Source organism: Pelodiscus sinensis, chromosome 3 (assembly GCF_052426305.1).
Source record: "Pelodiscus sinensis isolate ZL-2025 chromosome 3, ASM5242630v1, whole genome shotgun sequence".
In the NCBI taxonomy this organism is placed as follows: Eukaryota; Metazoa; Chordata; order Testudines; family Trionychidae; genus Pelodiscus; species Pelodiscus sinensis.
Genome location: NC_143054.1, coordinates 38158355 through 38181951, shown reverse-complemented (window position 1 = coordinate 38181951; position 23597 = coordinate 38158355). Strand labels below are relative to the sequence as shown.

The 23597-nt window shown below is 44.9% G+C and overlaps 1 protein-coding gene across 3 annotated transcripts in view; it reads left to right on the top strand.

Moving 5' to 3' along the window:
* Positions 1 to 23597, top strand: part of ERICH1 (glutamate rich 1) — a 179318-nt gene that overhangs the window by 38971 nt on the left and 116750 nt on the right. For all 3 annotated transcript variants that reach the window (XM_025188602.3, XM_006130972.5, XM_014577454.4), the window contains one exon: positions 19939 to 20073. In XM_025188602.3, coding sequence (XP_025044387.3) covers positions 19939 to 20073 — 135 coding nt within the window. The remainder of the gene's footprint in view (positions 1 to 19938; positions 20074 to 23597) is intronic.

The following is a 23597-nucleotide window of genomic DNA, read 5'->3' as shown; positions in this document are numbered from 1 at the left end:
ATAGGAATTCGAGCAAAGGATAGTATTTTGGCTTGGGCATGCATGTGACCCTGCTGCAAGTATGGAGTTTCTCCTTTCTTCTCCTATTCGAATATCAACTAATATAGGTCTGATAGCAGCTGGATTGAGTACAGCTCAGGCTCTTGAAAAGACTTGTTTCTCAGAATCCTGACCAACTCATTATTCCCTAGAAAAGGGGAGTACTTCAGCGACAGATTAGAGGGAATAGACACTTTTTTTCTGCATGAGGCAGCAAAGCCAGACTAGGACTAAATTAGTTTCCATTCTCACTATCCTATGTCAGATCCCAACAAGCATAATTAGGACCAAAGGTCAGAGCTGAAGGCCATGAATATGGGGGGAGTTTGTAATAGACCTCTAGGCTGGGATTAATACCAACGATCAGAGTCAGGTTTGAGGGCTATGTCAGGAGGTGAGGTCCTAATCAAATTTCTGTTGAAGCTGGAAGTTTAAAGGGCTTGAACACTTGTTGGAAATCCCCCCTTCCCCTCCCATAGGTTTATATAGTGCCAGGAGTCAATTAAGAGCCACAAGGTGTCATTGGATCCCTTTAGGCAAGCATTCCTGTGGTCCACGCCCACAGTAGGTCATTGGAAATGGAGTATGAACTGGCTACAGTTGCTGATGGGAGCACATAAAGGTGTTTGCCACCTGGCATCTCTGCAGGCCTACATTCAAGATCTTCTGGGTCTTACTTCCCCCTTTCCCCTCTTCACCACAAGGGTATCCTCTGCCAGCCCAGCTTTTTCTGGATTGTTGTATGGAAGGCTGCCACAAGGTCAGCAGCACTCTCCTCAGCCCCAGAGTGCCCTGCAGCCAGGCAAGGTATCCAGGGGAGGATGGTCTAATCCCTCAGCTCCGAGAGCAGCTGTGCAGGGGAAAAGTAAGTCCTAGCCCCAGCCTTTGCCAGCTCAGAAGGGACTGGCAACTGGATCCCCAGTCCTGCTGCCCCCTTCCCCTCTGATACCTAGATTTCACAGGGAAGTCTGATTTGTGTAGTTTTTGACACATTTTTCACAGCCATGAATTTGGTTGTCATTGACAACTGTCGAGACACTCCTTGAGTTGTTCTTGGACCTCAAGGATCTGGTATACTAGGTATCCAGGGGATTGCCAGAGGTGACAGGTACAATGGAGCAAGAAGCCACAGTTTGCATAGAATGGTTCTGCTTAGTGGAGATTTTACATGGGGTAAGAGGCTAGATCAGTTTTCCTGGTGGAAATTTGTATAATTACAAACACCTGATTATTATTACTCAAGTATTATTCTAACACCTGGTTCTCTAACTGGTACTGACTTGCATTGGGGGGTGAATAGGCAGTGGATGTGTAAGTATGGATGCTGAGCAATTGTAGGGATTCACACCAAAACCATAGAAGTTAAAGAAACCCGAGAAAGCGCTGTAGCTACCAGGACCCAAGCAGAGAAGGGATAGGACATCTTAGTTCCAGGGTTCATCAGATGGCACGCATGAGCCGACTTGCTGACAGAAATATGAGTGGAAAATAATCTAGTGCTCATGCCAAAGGCTAGGTGGATCGTGATCCTCCAGCTGTGAAATTCTGAGGATTAGGGGGAAGTGTGACAAGTGAATCGTCCTGGACTGAAGGACATCCCAATGGTCATGAATGGCAACTTCCAGAGGCACCATCTCCTATGTCACTGGCCTCAACAAGAGGAGTGAGCTACCTATAGTTTACACTTGGTCAAGGGCTGTCTTTGGTTGGTACCAGGATACACAGGACATAGACTGTTTTGGTTTCACTATATTTGTTGGCTGCCCGGGAATCCACCACTCTCTGTGAAGGACTTCAGTAGGATGCCTCTTGGCTATAGAGGCAGACCTGGACTTTAAGGTGCAGGGAGCACTGACTGTGGCTCAGTTGTGTTTTGATGAGTAATTGGAGGGCATTATCTTGGGGATCAGAAAATACATATTATTTGGCCTGGGCTTTAGGGAAAATGGTACCCTGGACAAACTTGTAGTTTGGCATCCCTGATCTCTGCTGCAATGCTTAATATGTGTTGTGGCTGAGCATTGGTACCTTTAGGCTTGGAAGTCCATAGCCCTGGCACCTCTGGCTGCTGATCTCTGGGCACCCATTTTTGGCAAAACTTGACATCTGTCCCCTCTTACAGTTGACTGCCTCCTTTACCTTTCCCCACCAATACAAAACCATTAGTTGAAATCAGCAGGATTGCTTAAGATGTAAATCTGTGTTGAATTTGACAAACTGTACATTGTGTTTTTCCTTCAAAATGTTTCTCACTATTACTGCTGCACTTAACAGGAGCTATTTGGTATACTGATTATTTCAGTTCTCCAAAGTAAGAAAGATATTTGAAGAAAAAATAGTTTAAAAACAAAATCTTTGTACAAATGTGTACTTTGTATAGGTTTATGGATAACTTTTTTTCTGTGACTCTTCCAGGAAAAAGTCCCGGTAATGATATAATCAGTTAATCACTGAAGGTAATTAACAAATTGCAGCAAAGACATGGCCTTTTGGATTTGAAGCTGCTGCATTCTATAAAAATTACATTGATTGACAGAGGGTTCTATTATTAGACTTTTGGAAGGAACATTTAACCAATAAGATCTACAGTTCTGGCTGAAATAATTGGCAAACTGCTAACTTACTGATATTTCCAATATGGCTTTATAATTATGTGCTCTTTCAATATGTCTGAAATCTGTAGACATCTGAAAGAAAAAAATAATGCTGAACACAAAATGTAATTGCAGACGTGTCCCAGTTCAGGAGTAGTGCATCTGCATTACTCCTACATCCTCCAACAAGTGCTCCGACTTTAGATTCCCAGCACCTGAGCCATCACCTCTGTTGGACAGAGACCCATGTCTCTCTCCCTTCTGATCAGGTTTTTCTAGGCAGCACAGTTCCCTGTCTGCTCTGTGAGTTGGCCAGCAAGATAAATGGCTTAAGCAGGCCTGCTTTGTTTTCTCATAGAAGCTTTGTAGCAGTGTGATTGCTCACAGTAAAAGTACCACACAGCTCTTTATAAACAATCATATTTATTTTTAAGATGAAGTCAATAAAGAGAAAACACATTGCCAAAATAAGAGCCCACCTGCATGCTAATAAGAGATCACTCCAGTGCTCCAACAAGAACTCTACTAGAAGTCAGTTATTCACACCCCACAAAGAGGCTTCTGTAGTTACAAGTTCATAACAACCGTTACCTCAGAATAAGCACCCCTATGGATAAGTTAGCCTTTATTTTATATAGTCTAAATCAGTGGTGGGCAACCTGCAGTCCCTGGGTGTCTCACTGCCCATCTAGGTAATCTGTTGATATGCAGCAAGATATTTTGCTGACGCTGACTGTCCGTAGGCATGGCCACCCACAGACCCCAGTGATAGCAAAGAGGCTCTGGGAGACAGACCCATAGTCTCCTATAGACAACCACCTAACCTCAAGATGATTCTTACCAACCACCACAGGACATACCACACTAATACCAACCCTGATACCTTCCCTTGCAACAAACCCCGTTGCCAGCTTTGTCCACATATTCATTCTACTGATACCATTATTGGACCTAACCAAGTGAGTTATAAGATCAAGAACACATATTCCTGCGCATCCAGAAATATAATCTATGCTATCATGTGCCGAAAGTGTCCGTCTGCTATGTACATTGGACAAACATCTCAGACACTTCGCCAAAGGATTAATGCCCACAAAACAGATATCAGACAAGATCACAAAGAGAAAACAGTTTCTTGTCATTTCAACCAGAAAGGACACAGTCTCAATGACCTGCTAACCTGCATCCTACTTCAGAAGACATTCAAATCTGCACTTGAAAGGGAATCCTCTGAACTGGCATTCATGCTAAAATTCGACACTCTCCGCAACGGACTTAACAAAGACCCCAACTATCTTACACATTACAAAGATAGCTTCCCCAATTATCACCTCTAATACTATTAACTCACAGACATTTCCCCTTCCCCACCTCTAATATCATTAACTCACTGGCATTCACCTTCCTTCCCCCCCCCCCCCATCCCCCTTCTGTTCTGTAATGTGATTTGTCCTTTTCATGTGTGTTCATTTTTTTAAATTGTATCCTTTGGTATATATGGTTGTGACTGTTATATCCATTACTAGATCTGAGGAAGTGGGTCTGGCCCACGAAAGCTCATCATCTAATAAACCATCTTGTTAGTCTTTAAAGTGCTACATTGTCCTGCATTTTGCTTCAGCTACCCCAGACTAACACGGCTACATCTCTATCACTATTCCCAGTGACAGCAGTTTGCTGTTCCCAGCCAATGGGAGCTAGAGGAAGTGGCAGGCTGCAGGAGCATGCTGGTCATCGCTTCCTGCAGCTCTTGTTGGACCAAAACAGTGAACCATGCCTGCCAGTGTCCACAAAATGTCTTGTGGTCTGCCAGTGGATTATTCTAATGGGCTGCAGATTGCCCACCATTGGGGCTCAAGCAAGATCTTTGGTTTTCAAAGACTTTTAGTAGGTAATCAATTAGTGGTTCTCTTCTCAGGGCATAGCTCATAATGTTGGATCTGGTGTAAATAATTTAGTGTACGTCAAGACTACACGCTTCTTTCGAAAGAAGCTTTTTCGAAAGATTCTTTTGAAAAAGCTTCTTTCGAAAGAGATCGTCTAGAAAGCCTCCACTTTTTCGAAAGAGAGCACCTAGGGAATCCTGATGCTCTCTTTCGAAAAAGCTCTGCTTGCAGTCAAGAATGCCTTTTTTCAAAAGAGCCGTTTTGAAAAAAGGCATTCTTCCTCGTAAAATGAGGTTTACTGCTGTCAAAAAAACTGCCGCGTTCTTTCAATTTAATTTAAAAAACACAGTGGCGGTCTAGACGCAGGTGAAATTTTTTTTTTTAAAAAAAGGCTACTTTTAAAAAAAAAAAACACCCTGTAGTCTAGACATAGCCTGACATTCCTCTCCCCCTAGGTATTTCCTAGGAAACCCATTTTACTTTGTCTTGCATATTCTTTCGTGTCAGGCACATTGTTTAAAATACTCCTTTTAAAGCTCAGAATACATTACAGGGTATACAGTGTCTATTTCCTCCTTCCTCACCCTCCAAGAAGTTATGTAAAATCTCACAATATGGCCTGCGGGCTGCATTCATCCTGCCAAGCCACCAGATCTGGCCTGTAGCTAAGCAGGAGCCTCAGCCAGGCTCCTTGCCTGCTATGCCCCTGCTTGCCTCTCCCAGAAGTCAGTTGCTGGGCCCTGTGCATCTGTGAACAATAGGCATGTGGGGAGAGGCTTTGCACCAACCCCCATCACACTCTCATAGATCCCATTGACTGGGTTGTTTGAAGAAGAGACGTACCTGTGCTCCCCCTGAGCTCCCAGCACATACAGCCTTTGTAAGCGACTTTTCTGAGCAGTCTGTGCAGGTATGGAAGGCGAGGAGCCTGACTGAGAAACTTGCTGGGCTGCTGGCTAAGAGCTGCCCAGGTAAGTGTGTCCTGACCAGAGCCTGCCTCTAGCACCCATTTCCCCCTCTTCCCTCCCTCCAATTCTTGTCCTTCTCTTTCACGCATATGGTACCCATGTAATGGAAACCCTTTGCACTCCTGCATCCCAGTTTCCTGCCCTAGATCACAACCCAAACCTCTGCACCTCAGTCCCCAGCACAAGGTCACAATCTCCTCCTGCCCTAGGTCATCCAAACTCCCCCCAGATCCTATCCCCCATGCTTGACTTCAATCCCTTATGCCAAACTCCCTTCTGCACCCAGCCTTCATCCCAGATTGGTCCAAGGACAGACTCCTGGGGGACCCCACTAGTTACTTGTCTCCACTTGGAAAACTTACCGTTTATTCCTTCCCTTTGTTTCCTGTCTTTTAACCAATTACCAGTCCATGAAAGGACCTTCCCTCTTATCCCATGACAACTTACTTTATTTAAGAGCCTTTGGTGAAGGACCTTGTCAAAGTCTTTCTGAAAATCTTAGTGCACTGTATCCACTAGATCCCTTTTGTCCACGTTTGTTGACCCTCTCAAAGAACTCTAGTAAATTAGTAAAGCATGATTTCCCTTTACAGAAACCATATTGACTTCCCCCCCAATAGGTTATGTGTCTGACAATTTCATTCTTTACTATAGTTTCAACTAATTTGCCCAGTACTGACGTTAGATCTACTAGTCTGTAATTGCCAGGATCACCACTAGAGCCCTTTTTAATATTGGCATCATGTTATCTGTTCTAGTCATTAGGTATAGAAACTGATTTTAAAGTATCGGTTACAAACCAAAGTTAATAGTTCCCAATTTCACATTTGAGTTCTCTCAGAACTCTTGGGTGAATGGCGTTTGGTCTCAGTGACCTGTTACAGTGGAGTCCGGATTAACTGAGACCCGGTAATCCGACACTCCGCTTTATCCGACCCTGCAGCTCCCGGGGTCTGCAGGGTCGGATACAGTGCGGGCCGAGAGAACAGCCCCGCTTGCTGCCCCGTTGCTCTCTAGGAGAAGCTGCTGCTGCTGCCTGCAGGGACTTTGTACCCGTCAGGAGCGGCAGCAGCTGTTCCGTTGCTCTCTACAGTAGAGTCTGTATCATCCAACATATTCGATAATCCGACCATGTGTCAGTCCCGTTTAGGTCGGATGAGAGGGACTCTACTGTACTGTTATGTTTATCAATTTGTTCCAAAGTCTCCTCTAATGACTCCTCTATCTGGGAAAATTCCTCAGATTTGTCACCTAAAAAGAATGGCTCAGGTTTGGAAATCTCCCCAATAGCCTCAGCGGGGAAGACTGAAGCAAAGAATTCCTTTGGTTTCTCTGCAATAACTGAATCCTCTTTGAGTGCTCCTTTAGCATCTTGGTCATCCATGGGCCCCACTGGTTGTTTAGCAGGCTTCCTAAACAGCCAGCAGCCTTCATAAAATAACACTCTTTTTTGGAAAAATACAGTCATTTATATAAAGTATGTACTTTTTCTTTTTCTTTTAAAAAATATGAGTTAAGGATCCATGCAATGCCAGGTAAATGTGCTAACAGTACATAAATGCAAAGTTTATAATACAATGGAGTACACAGTTATTTAAATTTGATTCAATAAGATGTTCACAAAAATACTGTAGGAAATTGCCCATGTCAACCTATATTGATACGCAGTGAAGTACATGATAGTTTCATTCTTAGCTGCATAATTTGCTTTTATCCTTTTACAAAAACAGATGAGGGAGACTAAGCTGTTTGTGTATTTACAAAATAGCTTAATTTCAGTTAATAGCCTTAGACTGCGGCCATCATTGTAGGTGGTCAGACTCTGGATGTGCAGAAGACCTGTAGATGGATCTCCTCAATCATTATTTGTCCCTAGCTCTCATATACTTTGGCCTGAGCTTTGTGGTTTTCATTTGCCCATAGAAACATGGTTGACTTCAGCAGCTGGTGAATAGAAATTTGTTCTTTAATATAGCTGGCACCTAATCTAAAACTGAGTGAAACTAAATACAAAATAATTACTTCAGTTTTTTAAAAGGTATTTTATCCTGTTTTGTTTCAGTTTTAAAGGGGTGTAGAAATTCTAGTATATTGTAAAAAAGGTCTTCATACTTCAGAATACAAATTATGCATTAAGCCACATTTTCTTTTTTTTTTTTAATGATTCTCTTGTAGCCAGATTTAGCCCTACCAAAAGTAGGCATATTATTGATTTTCCTTTTTTCCTTAAATTGGTTTCTGGCCTTCCAAAAATCTGAAGTGGATTTCTGCTTTCTCTTCATAATAGCCTTCAGTGGTAGGCTATGTATTAAATATTAAATGGGTTGAAGAGGTAAATTTATAGGCTGCTTCAATTTTTTCCAATTACTTTTCTTTCTTCAAATAAGTACTCTGTACGTACTTTAACATACCAAATGGGTTGTGGATTTTTTTTAAAGTGTTTTTTTTTTTTTAATTGAAATTTTCCGTTAGGTAAACTTTTCTAGGTTAATAGATTCAAATGTTCACTGATCCAAATTACTACTTGTGTTCAAGTTAACATTTTGGATTAATCCAGAGGGAACCTTTTAGGAAAGTCTTTAAATTAATCTTCTAAAGCCTTGTCTAAACTTTTGGTGACATGAATCATGTGGGGTTCAATTTAGCAGGTCGAGTAAGGACTTGCTGAATCAAACTCATATGTCATCCCTGTTGACTCCGGTACTCCCCGAGATTGTGAGGCATAAGAGAAGTTGACATGAAGCGTTTCTCCCATTCACCTCCCACTGTGGGGATGTAGAAGAAATTAAATTTAAGATATGTTGACTCCAGTTATGCAATTTTCATAGCTAGAGTTGCATATCTTAAATCAAATTTATTGCGTATTGTCGATCTGGTCTAAAGTGACATTGTCCTGGCCTGGATCGTCATGCTCAAACTTTCTGCAGGCAAATGCATGGAATAGAGGAAAGGAGAGAAATGTGATAGTGCTGTTTCTTCTTTGAATGATTTCTCATGTCTGTTCCATATAGGTGTGTGCATTCCTGTCCGAATGTGTCATTGGACGTTTTTCCCTTAATAGTACCCATTGGGACAGCAGGAGAGCCCCCTGGAGTGACACTGCTATATCGGCTAATATATACCCCTGCTGGACCTCCACGCTCTTAGCTCCTTCTTACTGCTTGTGACGCTAGTTAGAATGTGTTCTGCTCTTGCTCTACAAGCACTCTTAGCAGTTCTCACCTAGTTTGTTCTTGTAGATTAGTTAGTGTTCCTGTTAATTGTTCTTATCTCTGTAAATGGTTCTTAGTGTAAGTAGTTCACTTCAGCAAGGGGACTCTCTTTGTGTTTCCAGTAGGGATATGAAGGACTAGTCGACTATCGGATAAGCAAATGCTTATTGGATAGTCGACCGGCTGGTCAGCTAGTTGCTTCTACCCCCTTGCTGCCAGGGGAGGAAGAAAACGGGGTAGTTCATGCAACAGTGCTGTGTGGAGGCTGGGGCCAGACCCTGGGCTCCATGCGGTGCTGCTGTTTTGAAACGTCGCATGCAGTCTGGGGCCAAATGGGGTATCCTAAGGCTGCTTGTGGTGTTTCAAAGCAGCAGTGTCACGTGGAGCCCAGGATCAGCTGGGGACTCCCCCGCTGACCCCGGGCTCTATGCGGTACTGCCGCTTTGAAACACTGTGTGGAGCCTGACATTGGGCTCCCCGCAGCATTTCAAAGCGACAGTGCTGTATGGAGCCCGGGATCAGCGTAGGAGTCCCCAGCTGATCCTGGGCTCCATGGGGTTCTGCCACTTTGAAATGCCGTGAGGAGCCTGATGCCGGGCTACCTGCAGCATTTCAGTGTGGCAGTGCCACATGGAGGTTTGTGTCAGTGGGGGAGCCCACTGATCACGGGCTCCACACGGTGTTTTCGCCCTAAGGTTGTTGCTCCATTTCAAAGGTGAAGGCGCCCTATCGATTAATCAAATAGTTGATGCAAAATGCATTGACTATTCGATTAGTCAATTACTCGCAATTTAACATTCCTAGATTCCATTGCCCACTGTGAGGCTTCAAGCCCTGTGGGAACCTCCATGAAGCCTGCTGTGACGGACCGGGCTGTGTCTGGGCACAGCTGAGGGTGTCCGCTCAGGGCGAATTGCTCAAGTTCGGGGCTCCTTACAGCCCCCAGACTGGTGACCTTTCCAAACAGGCCACAAACCAGTCCCACGGAGCGCTTCAGCTGTCTGCCTGAAGCCTCCCGAGCAAAACCCCTCCAACATCCCAGCAGTATCCGTGCCCCAGATGGCCCCGGGCCTCATACACAGGTGGGGGGATTTAGCACCCAATCCCACCTACCCTGAACAAGTTCTGTCCAGTTCCAAGAAACCAGCCACAGATCCCTGGTCAATTTACCCTCTGGATCTTACCCACAAATCACGCTGAGCCAATCCTTTAGAATCTATCCTCTAAAGGTTTATTACCACAAGAAAGAAAATCATGAGAGTGAGGTTGCTAAAGAATCATACATTACATGCATTGAATCTCCCAGTCCTCGATGCAGGCTCTAGCAGAGATGTTACAGCTGCTGGCTTAAGAGTCTTTGTTGGATCAGGATGGGTCCACATGTCTTTCCGGCTCTTCAGTCCCTGCACTGCTGCTTCTGGGATGAAGTGCTGAGCTGAAGACAAGATGGAGTCCACCACATAGCCTATTTATCCCTCCTTCCTGGTCTCTTTTTGGCTACAGCAGGTCACCTGGCCCACGGCTTATTCCTGTGTTCCCTGCTGGTAGCCCTTAGATATCCGCCCTCATTCTTTAGGTGTGTCCTTGGCCCACTGAGTGCCATCGTCCCACAGGGCCTCGCTAATTAGCATGTCCATAGGCCGGGCTCTGCCCAATGCTCAACCACATGCAGAGAAATATTCAGTATTCACACAGATTACAGATTCCTAACTACACACACAGACATTATACAATCACATGACTAGTGTACATAGGATCAGCAGACAGTAAGCTCCTATTCAATACCTCACATGGCCCCCTTCTATATCATTTTTGGGGCCAACACCCCCACCTGTGGGTGCAGCAGTAATCTGGCTGCTTCCCTCAAATTCAGTAACGTGACACCTGCCTAAAGTACTTCCGGGAGGCCCATCTTTCTGAGTCCTGCAAGATTTGCAGAGGTTTCAAGCCACCCACCAAGCAGGTGTGTGAGTCCTGCCTGAAGATTCTGCTAATAGAGACAGTTCTCTGTATGGCACCAGGATCAGATCCTGCTCCAGCCAAGCAGAGTGCACCGGTTTCAGTGCCTGAGGCGCCTGGCCACTCGCAGGCCTCCCTGGCACCAAGAAGATGGCGGCACAGATCCCAATCCACAGTGCTGCAGAAGAAACAAGGGTATGTCTACACTACCCTCCTAGTTCGAACTAGGAGGGTAATGTATGCATACCGCATTTGCTAATGAAGCCCGGGATTTGAATTTCCCGGGCTTCATTAGCATAAGCGGGGAGCCGCCATTTTTAAATCCCCGCTGCTTCGAACCCCGTGTAGCGCGGCTACACGGGGCTCGAACTAGGTAGTTCGGACTAGGGTCCTATTCCGAACTACCGGTACTCCTCGTGAAACGAGGTGTACCGGTAGTTCGGAATAGGCACCCTAGTCCGAACTACCTAGTTCGAGCCCCGTGTAGCCGCGCTACACGGGGTTCGAAGCAGCGGGGATTTAAAAATGGCGGCTCCCCGCTTATGCTAATGAAGCCCGGGAAATTCAAATCCCGGGCTTCATTAGCAAATGCGGTATGCATACATTACCCCGCTAGTTCGAACTAGCGGGGTAGTGTAGACATACCCCAAGAGACTGAGTAGAGGCAGGTCTCCATTGACACGTGCCGACAGTGCATCCTTAGGAGGGGCATGAGGCGCCAGCGGGCTCAGTACCTGGACCTTTGAGGTCTGCTTGACCTTATCCCAGACTGCGACAGAACCCTAACCCAGTAGAAGACCTCCTGGAGCCGTTGACACTGGACACTCATCGAACTAACCTCGTCCCTGGTCTCGGTGTCAGCCTCGAGGACGGAGTGAGACTCTTGACGGCACCATGTCAAGGCTATGGCACCAAGTGCCTTGCACCAGCCCCCAGGGGGCACCAAAGGTCTGCCACAGTGCCAACAACATCCCACTGACACTGCCTCCATTGATGGCCCCGGCAGCGCTTCTGGCATATGACTCAAGTTCCAACTCTGGTGCCAGCACCAGTCTCGGAACCAGCTCCAGCGCCGATACCTGCCCTGGCACTGATCCCCCTCTACAGCACCTTGCTATGCCACCACCTCCACCGCAGGAAGCCTGAGTCCATGGCTAGGTGTGCTCCTAGCTGCAGGTCACCAATGGCCACTGCTACGGCAATGCCCTGGTCAGCCTCTGAGTACTCCACCAGCTCGGAAGCTGAGCCGGTCTTCTTGTCAATGCCTCCAGGTCTCTGCACCTGTCTATTCCCAGCACTGGAGTCCTTCCGCACTGTCTCAGTAGTAGCCATGGCCACCCCAGCCCACACCTGTCCAGTCAGCACAGCAGTCATGACTACTGCAGTGGCAAGTACCTGTTCAGTGGCCCTTTTGGACTCCCTGAGGGTGCGGGATTCTCATAGGGTGGAGTCGATCTGTTCAGGGCCCAGGGCTCCTCCGTCAGCCACCCTGCTGATCCATTCCCCTACATCAGAACAGTCCTTGCCTCCAGGCCTGGCCTCATGCAGGGTTTTGGGAGTCAGTGTTCCACCCGCAACCCAAGCCTCGACAGTGACCTTCTCTGCAGCCTCCCACGTGGCTCTCCTGGTCTGTGACCTAGGAGACATTGGTCTGAAGGGCTCTTCATTCTCATCTCCAGGTGAGCCCTTGGGAACAGTCCTCCCATCGATGCCATCCATGCACTCCACGGCGCACCAGGACCTCCTTTGCCAGCTGGCTCAGAGTCTGGGGTTGCATCGAACTTCTCCCTCAGGACTCCTGGTCTAAGATTAAGTCCCTCTCTGAGGAGGGCAGGGTTGTCTCCCAGGCTGCCTTGCAAGCGGCCCTAGGTGGAGCTGACAGAGCTTCCCGTACTATGGCCCCAAGCCTAATATTGTATTGCAGTTTGTGGCTGCAAGGGTTTGGGGTGCCCCTGAAGCTGCAAACCACCATCCAAGACCTTCCCTTTGAAGGACTGAACCTGTTCTTGGAGCAGACAGACCATCATCTGCACAGTCTCAAAGACACACGGGCCACACTGAAGTCTCTATGGATTCACACTCCTACCACCCAGAGGCAATCCCTCGCTGGAGGGAATGTCCCCCAGACTTCCAAGCCAGGTGCCTGCCCAGACTTCTTGTGGTGCAGGGGAAGGGACGGCAATGTCAGGAACAACAAACGCCGTTCCTGCCTCTTGTCCAACCTAGGGTTGGGTTCAGCCAACCAAAACCAGGGCCCTCGTCGAGGGTTTTGAGGGTGCGCCCAAGGACAGCTCACCAGTCTCACTTCTCCCCTTTTTGGACTGCTTATTCCCTTTCTATTGGATTTGGGTTTCCATCATCTTGGACCAGTGGGTCCTCGAGACGGTAGGGAAGGGCTACGCTATCCTGTTTCCCTTGTCCCCTCCCTCCCACTCTCCTGCCCCGTTCTTCTTCAGGGACCCCTCACAAGCACCTCCTGTGGGAGGAGGTGCAGCAGCTCCTAAGCCTAGGAGAGTCCAAAGTAGTCTCCAAGGAGTTAATGGGCAGGGGTTTTTACTCCCAGTACTTCCTAGTCCCCAAAACGGGGGAGGGGAGGGTGTTGCCCTATCCTAGACCTCAGGGACCTGAACGCCTTCATCGTCATGTTCAAGATGGTGACGTTAGCATCATCATTCTTTCTCTCAATCTTGGAGACTGATACGCTGTCCTCAACTTAAAAGAAGCTCATTTTCACATTTCTGTCACCCCTCACCACAGGAGGTTTTTGTGTTTTCATGGTTGGCAAGGACCATTATATGTTTACAGCCCTTTCCTTTGGCTTCCGTAGAGCTCCTCGGGTCTTTACAAAGTGCATGGCCGTAGTCATCACCTTCTTGAGGAACCCTGGAGTCCAGGTGATTCCCTACCTGGACAACTGGCTTGTGCTGGGTCCTTCCTCGGACCAAGTGTTGGCATGCATGGCCATGGTGCTGGACCTTTTCTTGGAGTTGAGCCTCCTCCTGAATGTGGCAAGTCTACCCTAGTCCCCTCTCAGATCATAGAGTTCCTGGGAGCTGGTCTGAACTCCACAACAGCCACAGCCTCTCTACCCAGGTCCTGCTTCTTGGCTATCAGGGAAGCCATCATGGCCATGAAGGCATTTCCGATGACTGCGGCCAGGAGCTGCATATGCCTCCTGGGGCTCATGGCTGCCTGCATGTGGGTGAGTCAACTCACCAGGCTCCGCATGCACCCACTGCACTTGTGGCTGGCGTGGGCCCATAATCCTTCCCTCCACTCCCCCAGACATCCTCCCAGGACCCAGGCCAGAGTCCTGTTCTCCAGGCCCTCCCATCCTTGCAGCTGGTGACAGACTCTTCCAACACTGGATGGGGAGCCCACATTGGCGATGTGTGCACTTAATGTATATGGACACGGGAGGAACTCTCCCTGCACATCAATGTCAGGGAAGTATGGGTGGTCCGCCTCGCGTGCCAGGCCTTCCTTCTCGAGGGCAGGACGATTCTCATCCTGTCTGACAACATGGCAGTAGTGTCCGATATAAGCAGACAGGTTGGTGCATGTTCCCCTCCCTTGTGCCTGGAAGCCCTTCAACTATGGGAACTGTGTAATGGGTCAGATATTCACCGACTGCCTCTTACTTCCCCAGGACACACAATACTCTGGCAGACTAGCTGAGCAGTTCTTTCACCTGCCACGAGTGGTGTTTCAGAGGATTTGGCCTTCCAAATCTTCTGCAGGTGGAGTTTTCCCCTCCTGGAAGTGTCCCATGTTCTGCTCCCTCATGCCCAAGGCCCTGCTTTACATGTTTCTGCCATGCAGGCTGGTGCACAAGGTACTCCTAAGGGTGAGGGAATTTAGGGCTTCCCTCGTTTTCGTCGTGCCAGCCTGGCCCTGACAGCACTGGTTCGCATCCCTGCCGAGCCTCTCTTGTGAGAGACCAATGGCCCTCCCATTGTATCCAGATGTCATAATGCAGGACCTTAGCACGCTTCGCCGTCCAAACGTCTCTACACCTAATGGCCTGGAAGCTCCGTGGCTGACAGTGGCAAAGCTGCATTATCAGAATGGGTGCAGGAAGTCCTGCTGGAGAACAGGAAGCCTCCCCACTAGGGTTACCTATCTAGCTACATTGAAGTGTTTCTCTATCTGTGTTGCCCAGAAGGGGATTTCTTCCATGGACGCATAGGTCCCGCTGATTCTGAACTATCTCCTTGAGCTCAGGGTCTAGGGTCTGTCCTCTTCATCAGTCAGGGTTCACTTGGTGGCTATTTCCGCTTTTCACCCGGGCTCTCGGGGCACATTGCTCTTTGCTCATCTCAGGTCAATCAGTTTCTGAAGGGGCTAGACAGGTTTTACCCACATGTCCATCAATCTGTTCCTCAGTGGGGCCTTAACTTGATCCTGACCAGGCTCACAGGGCCCCCCTTCAAGCCTATGGCAATGTGTTTGTTAATACTCCTGTCTTGGCAGGTGTCATTTCTTGCAACTATTATGTCGACCAGACGGGTGTCAGAGTTACAGGCCCTTACCTCAGACCCCCCCTACTCAGTCTTTTTCAAGGATAAGGTCAGGCTATACGCCCCATCCCACCTCCCTGTCAAAAGTGGTGTCTCAGTTTCATGTCTCCCAGCACATTTTTCTCCCAGTTTTTGACCCCAAACCCCACACTTCTGGTAAAGAATAGGCTTTATATGCTCTAGATGTTAGGAGGGCATTGGCTTTTTATTTGGACAGGAGAGAGCCTTTTCATGAGTGGCAATTGTGAAGAGGCTCTAGGGCCAGCTGGTCTCTTCCCAGAGAATTTCTTCATGGATAACCTGCATCGGGGAGTGCTATAATCTGGCTGGAGTCCTAGCCCCTCCTCTCACAGCCCACTCCACTAGGGCACAGGCCTCCTCTATGGCCTTTCTGGGTCAGGTACCTATTTTGGACATGGTCTTCAATCCATACCTTTGGCAGCCATTATGCTCTGGCTCAGCAAGCTGGGGAGGATGTGGTTCTTGGCAGGGCTGTCCTCCCCTCAGTAGGTTATAAAACCTAGAACATTATACACACACATTTCCCCCCACAAAAAACACCCAAACCCAAAGTATATTAAAAGAACATTAAGTTTGCAAAATTTAAGTCCTCAAATGCTGGGAACTGTTAAATTAAGGCTGTTTGTGCAACCTTAATTTGACCCTCTTGTGCATTATGATCGTCTTTATTCCACGTCAACATACTATTTTTCCATAGGACCTCTGCTTCATTCATCATACAGAATGGACAATGATCACTTAATGAGAGGGTATTAAATATTGTGTTCTGAACATTTAGTGTGTAGCTTCATGCTTTATTTACTGCATGCTATTCAAATCCTGCTATGAAGCCAGAATTAGTCATTCATCTCATGAGCTGTTTTATGGCATTCATCAATATATCTGACTGCTTCTCAAACATTAATTTATCTTTTCAGCACCTTGTGAAATGAAATATTATCTTCCATGTGGGAAACTGAGGCACAGATTAAGTTTTTCTGCTAATTTTAGATACATTCAGATGATGAGGTACCTTGGACTTATCTGACCTTTTAGCGTACTTAATATTACATAGTACTTCATGTTTTTGAAGTACAGCTCCTTTTCATGTCAGATGTAGTTGTGAGTACTCAGCACTGCTGCAGATCAAATCACAGGTTATTAGGCTAGGCAAACATAAAATTTAGAGTTCACATTTAAGTGGTCACCTATGAAAAGTTTGGTGCATCATGCTTGACTAGAATCAGATGGGAACTCTTTGATAGAGACATGGTTATAGACCAGTTTTTTAGGGTAGCATTTAAGAGCCTTATCACCTGTGTCATCCTGCTGTCTTCTGCTTCATTCACTGTATAACTTCCAACTTCTGCAATAAATGAGACACAGGTTTCAGATAGCAGCCTCCTTTACTGTTCAGATGACTGATCCTGAGAGTAGATCCTGGGCATTGAAGGGAGACGCTAGTCTTGTGTTAAAAATAATGTGATTAAAGACTGTACCATCACAATTGTAATTCTGTATTTGCAGCCTTTAATTTTAGTTCATCCTACCTTATAAGGGCCCTACCAAGTTCATAGTCCATTTTGGTCAATTTCCTAGCAAGGTGTGAGATTCCTGCATTGTTGGTACTACAGTGTACTTTAAATCAATATGTCAGTAGTAGGAATGTAAGCGACTAGTTGACTGTCTGATAAGCAAAAGCTTATTGGATAATGGACACACTGGTCAACTAGTCCCTTCCCTCCTTGCTGCCTGTATAAGAAAGAGGCATCAAGAGAGTGCTGGGGGAAGCCAGCTTAAAAGCCGGTTTCCCCCAGCTCTGTGGGACGGGGCAGAAGCGCATCAGCAGAATTCCACCTTTGAAATGTACAAGAGTCCCCACTGGGGCTCTTGTACATTTCAAAGTGGAAGCGCTGCATGGAGCCTCGGGCCAGCCCTGCTGGAGGGGCTCTTGTACATTACAAAGGCGGAACTTCTACCTTTGAAATGTAGCAATAGCCAGTTGGGCTCTTGCTACATTTAAAAGCAGAAGCGCCCTTACTTACTAATCGAATAGTCGATGGAATTTCTGATTGGTTGATTAATCTAATTTTAACATCCCTAGGCAGTAGGTATCATCAGAATTAACTCTATGGAATTTCTTCAACTGCTAGACATGTTAATCTTTCTTCTGGCATATGTCAGCAACTATAAGTGCTGAAATCTTCTCACTGCATAGTGGCACTCTAGGGTCAAAGGATTTAAATTGAAAATGACTTTGCAAATTGTGTTTAATGTTTTGTGTAAGACTTTTTATTGGAGTCAAATCCAACATATTCAAGAATATTACCATGAAAAATTTGTAAACGTTGATATTATTCAATAGTGTGTAACACACTTAAGAACATTCAGATGTCTTTGTCTTTTAATCTTAACACTGATTAACACTTCATTGTTAATCAACACTGGTGGAGAAAAATCAGCCCCAAGTACTAACAGTTCAAGGTTTTGGCATCAGCTTAATGAAATGAATTCACTGAAGAATAGTTTTAAATTAATTTTGGTGGTGGTTTTTTTTTTTTTGAGTGTACAATAAATTAGTTTATATCTTTTATATCATTGTTTCTTTGTTTTCCTTTGTTAGCTTTTAGAATGAAAAGATTTTAATCAGTGTGTCAATTTTTCTGGCTTGCTCCAAAAAAGCAAATTATTTTTCACCGTTCTGTCAGAAATAAATGGGTACATCCTGCTGATGCATGGAACTGTGATTCAGCTTTTCTGGAACCCTGAACTCTCTGAAATGTCCTTATTGCTGGGATATAGCATCACAAATCATGTTGAAGTTTCTTTGTTTTAAAGGGTTATGTCTCGTACAAAATACTAACTGTGAGGTTCAACAGACTGTGTACTTGCCTTTGAAACTAGCTAACAGCTGACCGGGTTGATATCCTAATGAAAGCAATTTGATCCTGGAAGAGTGCATCCTCAGCAATATGTTTCTTTTCTAGTTATTCAGATAGCTAAAATACCATCATTGCATAGCAATAGTGACAGCGCTGTCTGCTGCAGTTTAGTATTGGGATTAGAGATCAAATCCCTTGCATCTGACAACCACATTGGAGGTGTCTACATCTCAGAATCATACAGACTGGTCTTTCTCTTACCTCCAAGGGCACAAATCACCCGAAAAGGACAAGGAAGTAGAGCCCTGGATCTGCCCCTCACAGTTTGCAGAGATAGCTATCTGTAGAGAGAACACGTACCATTCAAAATAATAGTACAAAGTACAGATTTTCCAAGCCTCCAAGTCCTCAGGGAAGGATTGTCTGCCCTCAGTGCAATTACACCCGTAGTCACTCTGAACTGAGCACTTGGACAAATGCAGGAGCCAAAGCGGTGTATTGAAAGGTAATGGTTTCCTCCAGTTGAAGCTCAGGAATGGTGTATGGTTACTGACCCACACCTGTGAAGTTATTTTTCAATAGCTTAAAGTTATTAAATCTCCTGACTCTTATTAAATCTCCTGACTCTCACTTGCTCAGATCTCATCTGCTCTTTTGAGCTGCTAAACAAAGTTAGCCAGCCTGTTCTGGCTGTTTTAGAAGGTACTGCTGACACTACCACAAAGAAGCTTTCCTATAAAAGATATGTAAAGGATGAATGGTGACTCACTGAGCACTGCCTTCCCATACAACTCTGCAGAGAGCTGAGCCATATCCAGACTCATTGTGAAGACACTGTTCACAGACCTCACCAGGTGGAAGTTTTTTTTATTCTCCCAGGTGGAATAATTTATTATTCCCCATCCATTTAAAAGAAAACAGAAAAAAGTTCATTTTGTTCAGAGGGGAAGGAAATAAAACAGTTTTTACAAAATATTAGGGGGCTGTGCCCCCTGCTTGCTACCTACCTCAGAGAGAGGAGGCTTGGTGAGTGTGTCTGACCAGGGAGGAGGAAGCAGGAGCGGCCTGGGGGCAGGGTGTCTGTCTGAAAGAAGGGGCAGGAGTGGGCTGAGGGTAGGTGACTGGACAGGGATGATGGATGCAAGAGAAGAGGAGGGTGCATGAGCAGGCTGGGGATAGGTGTCTGGCCAAAGGTGAGGGGTCAGGAGTGGCTAAGGGTGTGGGCTGTAGGCAGAAGGGGTGAGGAGGCTGCGGGGGTCGGGCTTGAATGGCGGATGGTCATGAGGCGGCTCAGGGAAAGATGGCAGAGGACACCTGGCCTTAGATGGCGGAGGACACCTGGTGTGGCCGGGGTGAGTGGAAATCAGGCTTAGATGGCAGAGGGGACCCAGCCCCAGCAACCCTCTCTTTTCCCCCCAGGGGCGCAACCCCCCGGGATGTGGAGCTGGAGCAGCCCATGCCCAGAGAGGACAGTGCCAAGACTGGCCACAGTAAGCAGCTGAGGTGGACGGCAGCTGATGACATGATGTCTTCATTCTGCTGCCCGTCAGGAAAACAGCATATATAGAGAGAGAGAGAGAGCGAGAGCAAGCCCATTGTGGAGGACACTTCTTCCAAAGCTTAGAGAGGAAATCATCTGAAAATAGGGACAATTCTGGGTGTTCCCTGATTGTTCTGTAGCAACCACAGAATTCAGCCTCCATAGTTTATCCCAGCAGTTTACAAAATAATGCGATAATTTTCCTTGTTTGAGCTGCTGTCTATCTCTTTGATCTGTGTTCTGGAAATCCTATTTATCAATGTATCTAGATGGTGGTGAAAAACTGGTATGAGCAATCTCTGTTGTATTCAAAACACAAACATTTTTCTCTCTTACAGGTAGAGAAAATGAGATCCTGCTTCCAAGAAGGTTATACACAGTAAGCCTCCCTCCTGAAGGCTATGTCCCAGGTATTCAAAGAACTGGGAGTCCCACAAATGCTGAAAACTCAGAAAGTAGTGATGAAGTAGCAGGTAAGGAGTTGCTTTAAATGACAGTTTCTATAACATATTTTCTTCAAGAAAGATATGTTAACACGATTGTCAAGTAGAACCTAACTGGAGCAACGAGGTATTTAACTGTTCCTGCCAGTGGGTGTCACTGTTTTTCAACAAAAGGAAGTGGCTTTTCTTAAGGTATGTGTCCATATGGGCTGGTTTTCTATTTTAGAATTAAAAGGACAAATTCAGCACTTGATAACATCTTTGCAATCCCATAGATGTTAATGACATTGCATAGAGCTAACAAATGGTAGAATTTGACTAGCTCCTCCTTCTGTAGCTTAGATGCCACATATGAAGAAAGAGCTCAGGTTAGCAGTGCAGTTAGGATGTACTATAAGGGTTAATTCCTGCTGGAGTTCTCCACATGTACACAGCACCCAAGCAATGGCTGAAGCTCACTCAGTTGCTGATACTGAAATGGGCAAGGGAGATATTAATTCCTTTGAAGTTTACCATCGTCTTGGTCCCTATTAGAAGGGGGGGGGGGGCAAAGTAAGTCAGGTGTACCTAAATCTTAAGGGAAATGCTAATCTTTGATGTTAGTTGTTTTAACCCCTTTTGTCTTTGATTGGTGTGTTCCTACAAATAAGTAATACTTCGTGTTGAGCAAGCTTTTCCCCGTTGCTGTATTTTCCTGCTGCCCACGGTTCCAGGAGGGAAGTGTGTAGCTGGCCAAAACACATTTGGACCTACTGAAGAAACAGGGATGCTACAGTGTGGAGAGCCAGACTCAAATTAGAGTGAATTATGGCATTTCCTTTACAGATACAGAAGGGCAACCATAACTTGTCACTCAAAGGAGGTGCCCACTGAAAGAATGAGTGAGGGGATCAAAACCGTAGGTTGCCCTAGAATTGAAACTTCATAAAAGGAAGTTTAATGTGATCTTTCTCCATATAAAAGGCTGTGGACAGTACAGAAGTCCTTTTTAATTAAAAATATCATTTTATAAAAACAAAATATACACTACCAAAGTTAGTTCATTTAAAATTATTTTGGGATTTAAAAAGCAATTTTCATAAATAATTTCTTTTTTTCAAATTGTCTTTTTAAGGACGTTGTTCTTTCCTTATAAGAAGCTATATGAAAACCAAATTTAAATTGTTCACTTTTTTCTTTGTTTTCTCAGACTCACATTCTGAATAATAATCCTATTTTTAATTTATTTTTAAGATTTATTTGAATAACAGTTATCATAGGACCAGTTCAAAGCCTTTACATCCTTTACACTGATAAGTGTACATATGTACTCCTTTTTCACTTTTCACTAATATGAGTGAATTAGAGGTTCCAGTCTCAAATATAATTTTACAGCTGGAGAAACAAGGCACTTATTTGACTTGAGAATAAAACATGGGATGATAAAGATGATCTACTGGCTAAAGTACAAGCCTCAGAGTTATCTCAGTACACTTTGCTTTAATCATCAAACCATCCTCATTATGATACTGGACCCAGACTACTATGGTCATGTTCCTCAGCTACTGTTTAAATATTTAAAAGTGTTACTGAAGCAATATTTGCGCATATTGGATATCAATATATTTTACGATAATTAAGTATTAAACTTACAATGGTGTTATAGCTATTCCTTTAAAGATAGTATAAACATTGCATTTCAGTTTTTGCAATGACTGCTTCACTGATTTATGGCTGTTCAATTCATGAATATAGTCACTGTAACTCATGAAAATAAAATGCCTCTCTCCTCTTACGCATCCTTTCATTCTTTTTATTTTAAATGAATAAATATGTATATGTAATTCCTCTTTACAATCTGTTTGTCTGCCTGTTCTGTGCTCACTTTTTTGGCTTAAACTTGCTCTTTCCAGTACTCCAAAATTTTGATTTCTCAGCCTTTTTGCAAGGAGCGTTTGCACTGAACCACTCAATGACTATTGTGACCATTGGAAGACGAATTTCTGATTTAGTTCATGCCTCTCTCAGGTATTCAGGAGCAGTCAAGTTATACTCTAATCACCTGTACAGTAGTTGATAGATAAAAATAAATATAATTTCAACAGATTAATGTTAATCCTGCAAAGATTACCCATATGGCTAATTTTATGCAGTTGAATAGTCCCATTTGAAATGAAAGTATAAAATTCACCAGTATAATTAAATCTATGTATAAATCTGTGCAGGATCGAGGCCATAATCTCAAAGCAGGTTTAGCCAATACAGCAAGAACAGTTTAAATAATTGTATAGTGGGGACTTTTTCCCAGGATTTTTTAACTAGTTATACTAGGAGTCATTACAGGCTATGAAAATCTGAAATATGTAAAGTGAAATTAACAGCATCCTGTGATGTGATCCTTGGGCAGACACTAGCTACTCCATAACACTCCTTTAATGCTGTCTTTCTAGCAGAGTCTCAAAACTGTTAACACCCAAAACGTATTGCCTGCTAAGCAACATTTTACTGCTGCTAATAGTTTTCCATTTCTAACTTCCTGGCTCAGGAAAGTAATTTTTTTTTCAGAGGATCAATCTGAAAATATTTTTAATTCAACTAAATGTGGGTTTTGTTTAATCGGACACACATCCAACTAAAGGCTTTTACCCAGCTGAATAAACATCTTGGGCCTGATTCTTGTACCAGCTGTGCCCCAGTACTGACTTTCTTGAAGTATAAAATTAATATGACAGTGATCAGTTTGGAGAGGGAGTTCTCCAGGTAAAGGAGGAGTGAATATGGGACCCTTGTGGTAAGTGGCTGTCTGGAGTGTGTGTTTGTGTGTGGGGCGGTTATTTGCTGTGTGCTGTGTGCTGTGTGCTGTGTGCGTGTGTGTGTTTGTTTGTTTGTTTGTTTGAAGGAGCTTCTAAAAGGTTTGAAATCTAGAAGCCTCTGTTAATTGACTGAGCCTCAGTCAAGGGGAGGGGCTACCAGACTTCATAAGCTGTGAGTCAGCGACCAGGGAGCTCACGACCAGGAGCAGCTAACAGGGAGTTTGGAGAGGGAGGTTAGAGGGCGTTAGTGACTTCTGACCTTCTTTAAACATAACTTTTATAATAATTTATATTCCAGACATTTAATGAGAAGCCCAGTTTATACTTAAACTTATTCATAAGAAAAATGGAGACAGAAGCCCAGCAGCAGAGTGGGGGCTATTCTATTTATTGTGTCGAGTGTAACATGTATGATTACCTGCCCTGTGGGCAGGTGGCATATGTGTGCGCCCGTTGCAAGGAGCTCCTGACCCTCAGAGACAGAGTTCGGGCTTTGGAGGCCAGGGTGGCTGAACTGGAGGAGCTAAAGGAGGTAGAGAGATATGTTGATGAGACTTTCCTGGACACTGTAGTGTAGTACCAAATAAAAGCAAGCAGGATCTTTTGAGGGGGATAAGGCAAAAAGCCACATTTATTGTAAAGATAATAATAAAAAATAAAGAAAAGATAGAAGCAAACAACGTTGTTTAACTACTTATTCCTAACACTACTTAACCCTTATACACTTGTATGTATATTATATATATATATATATATATATAA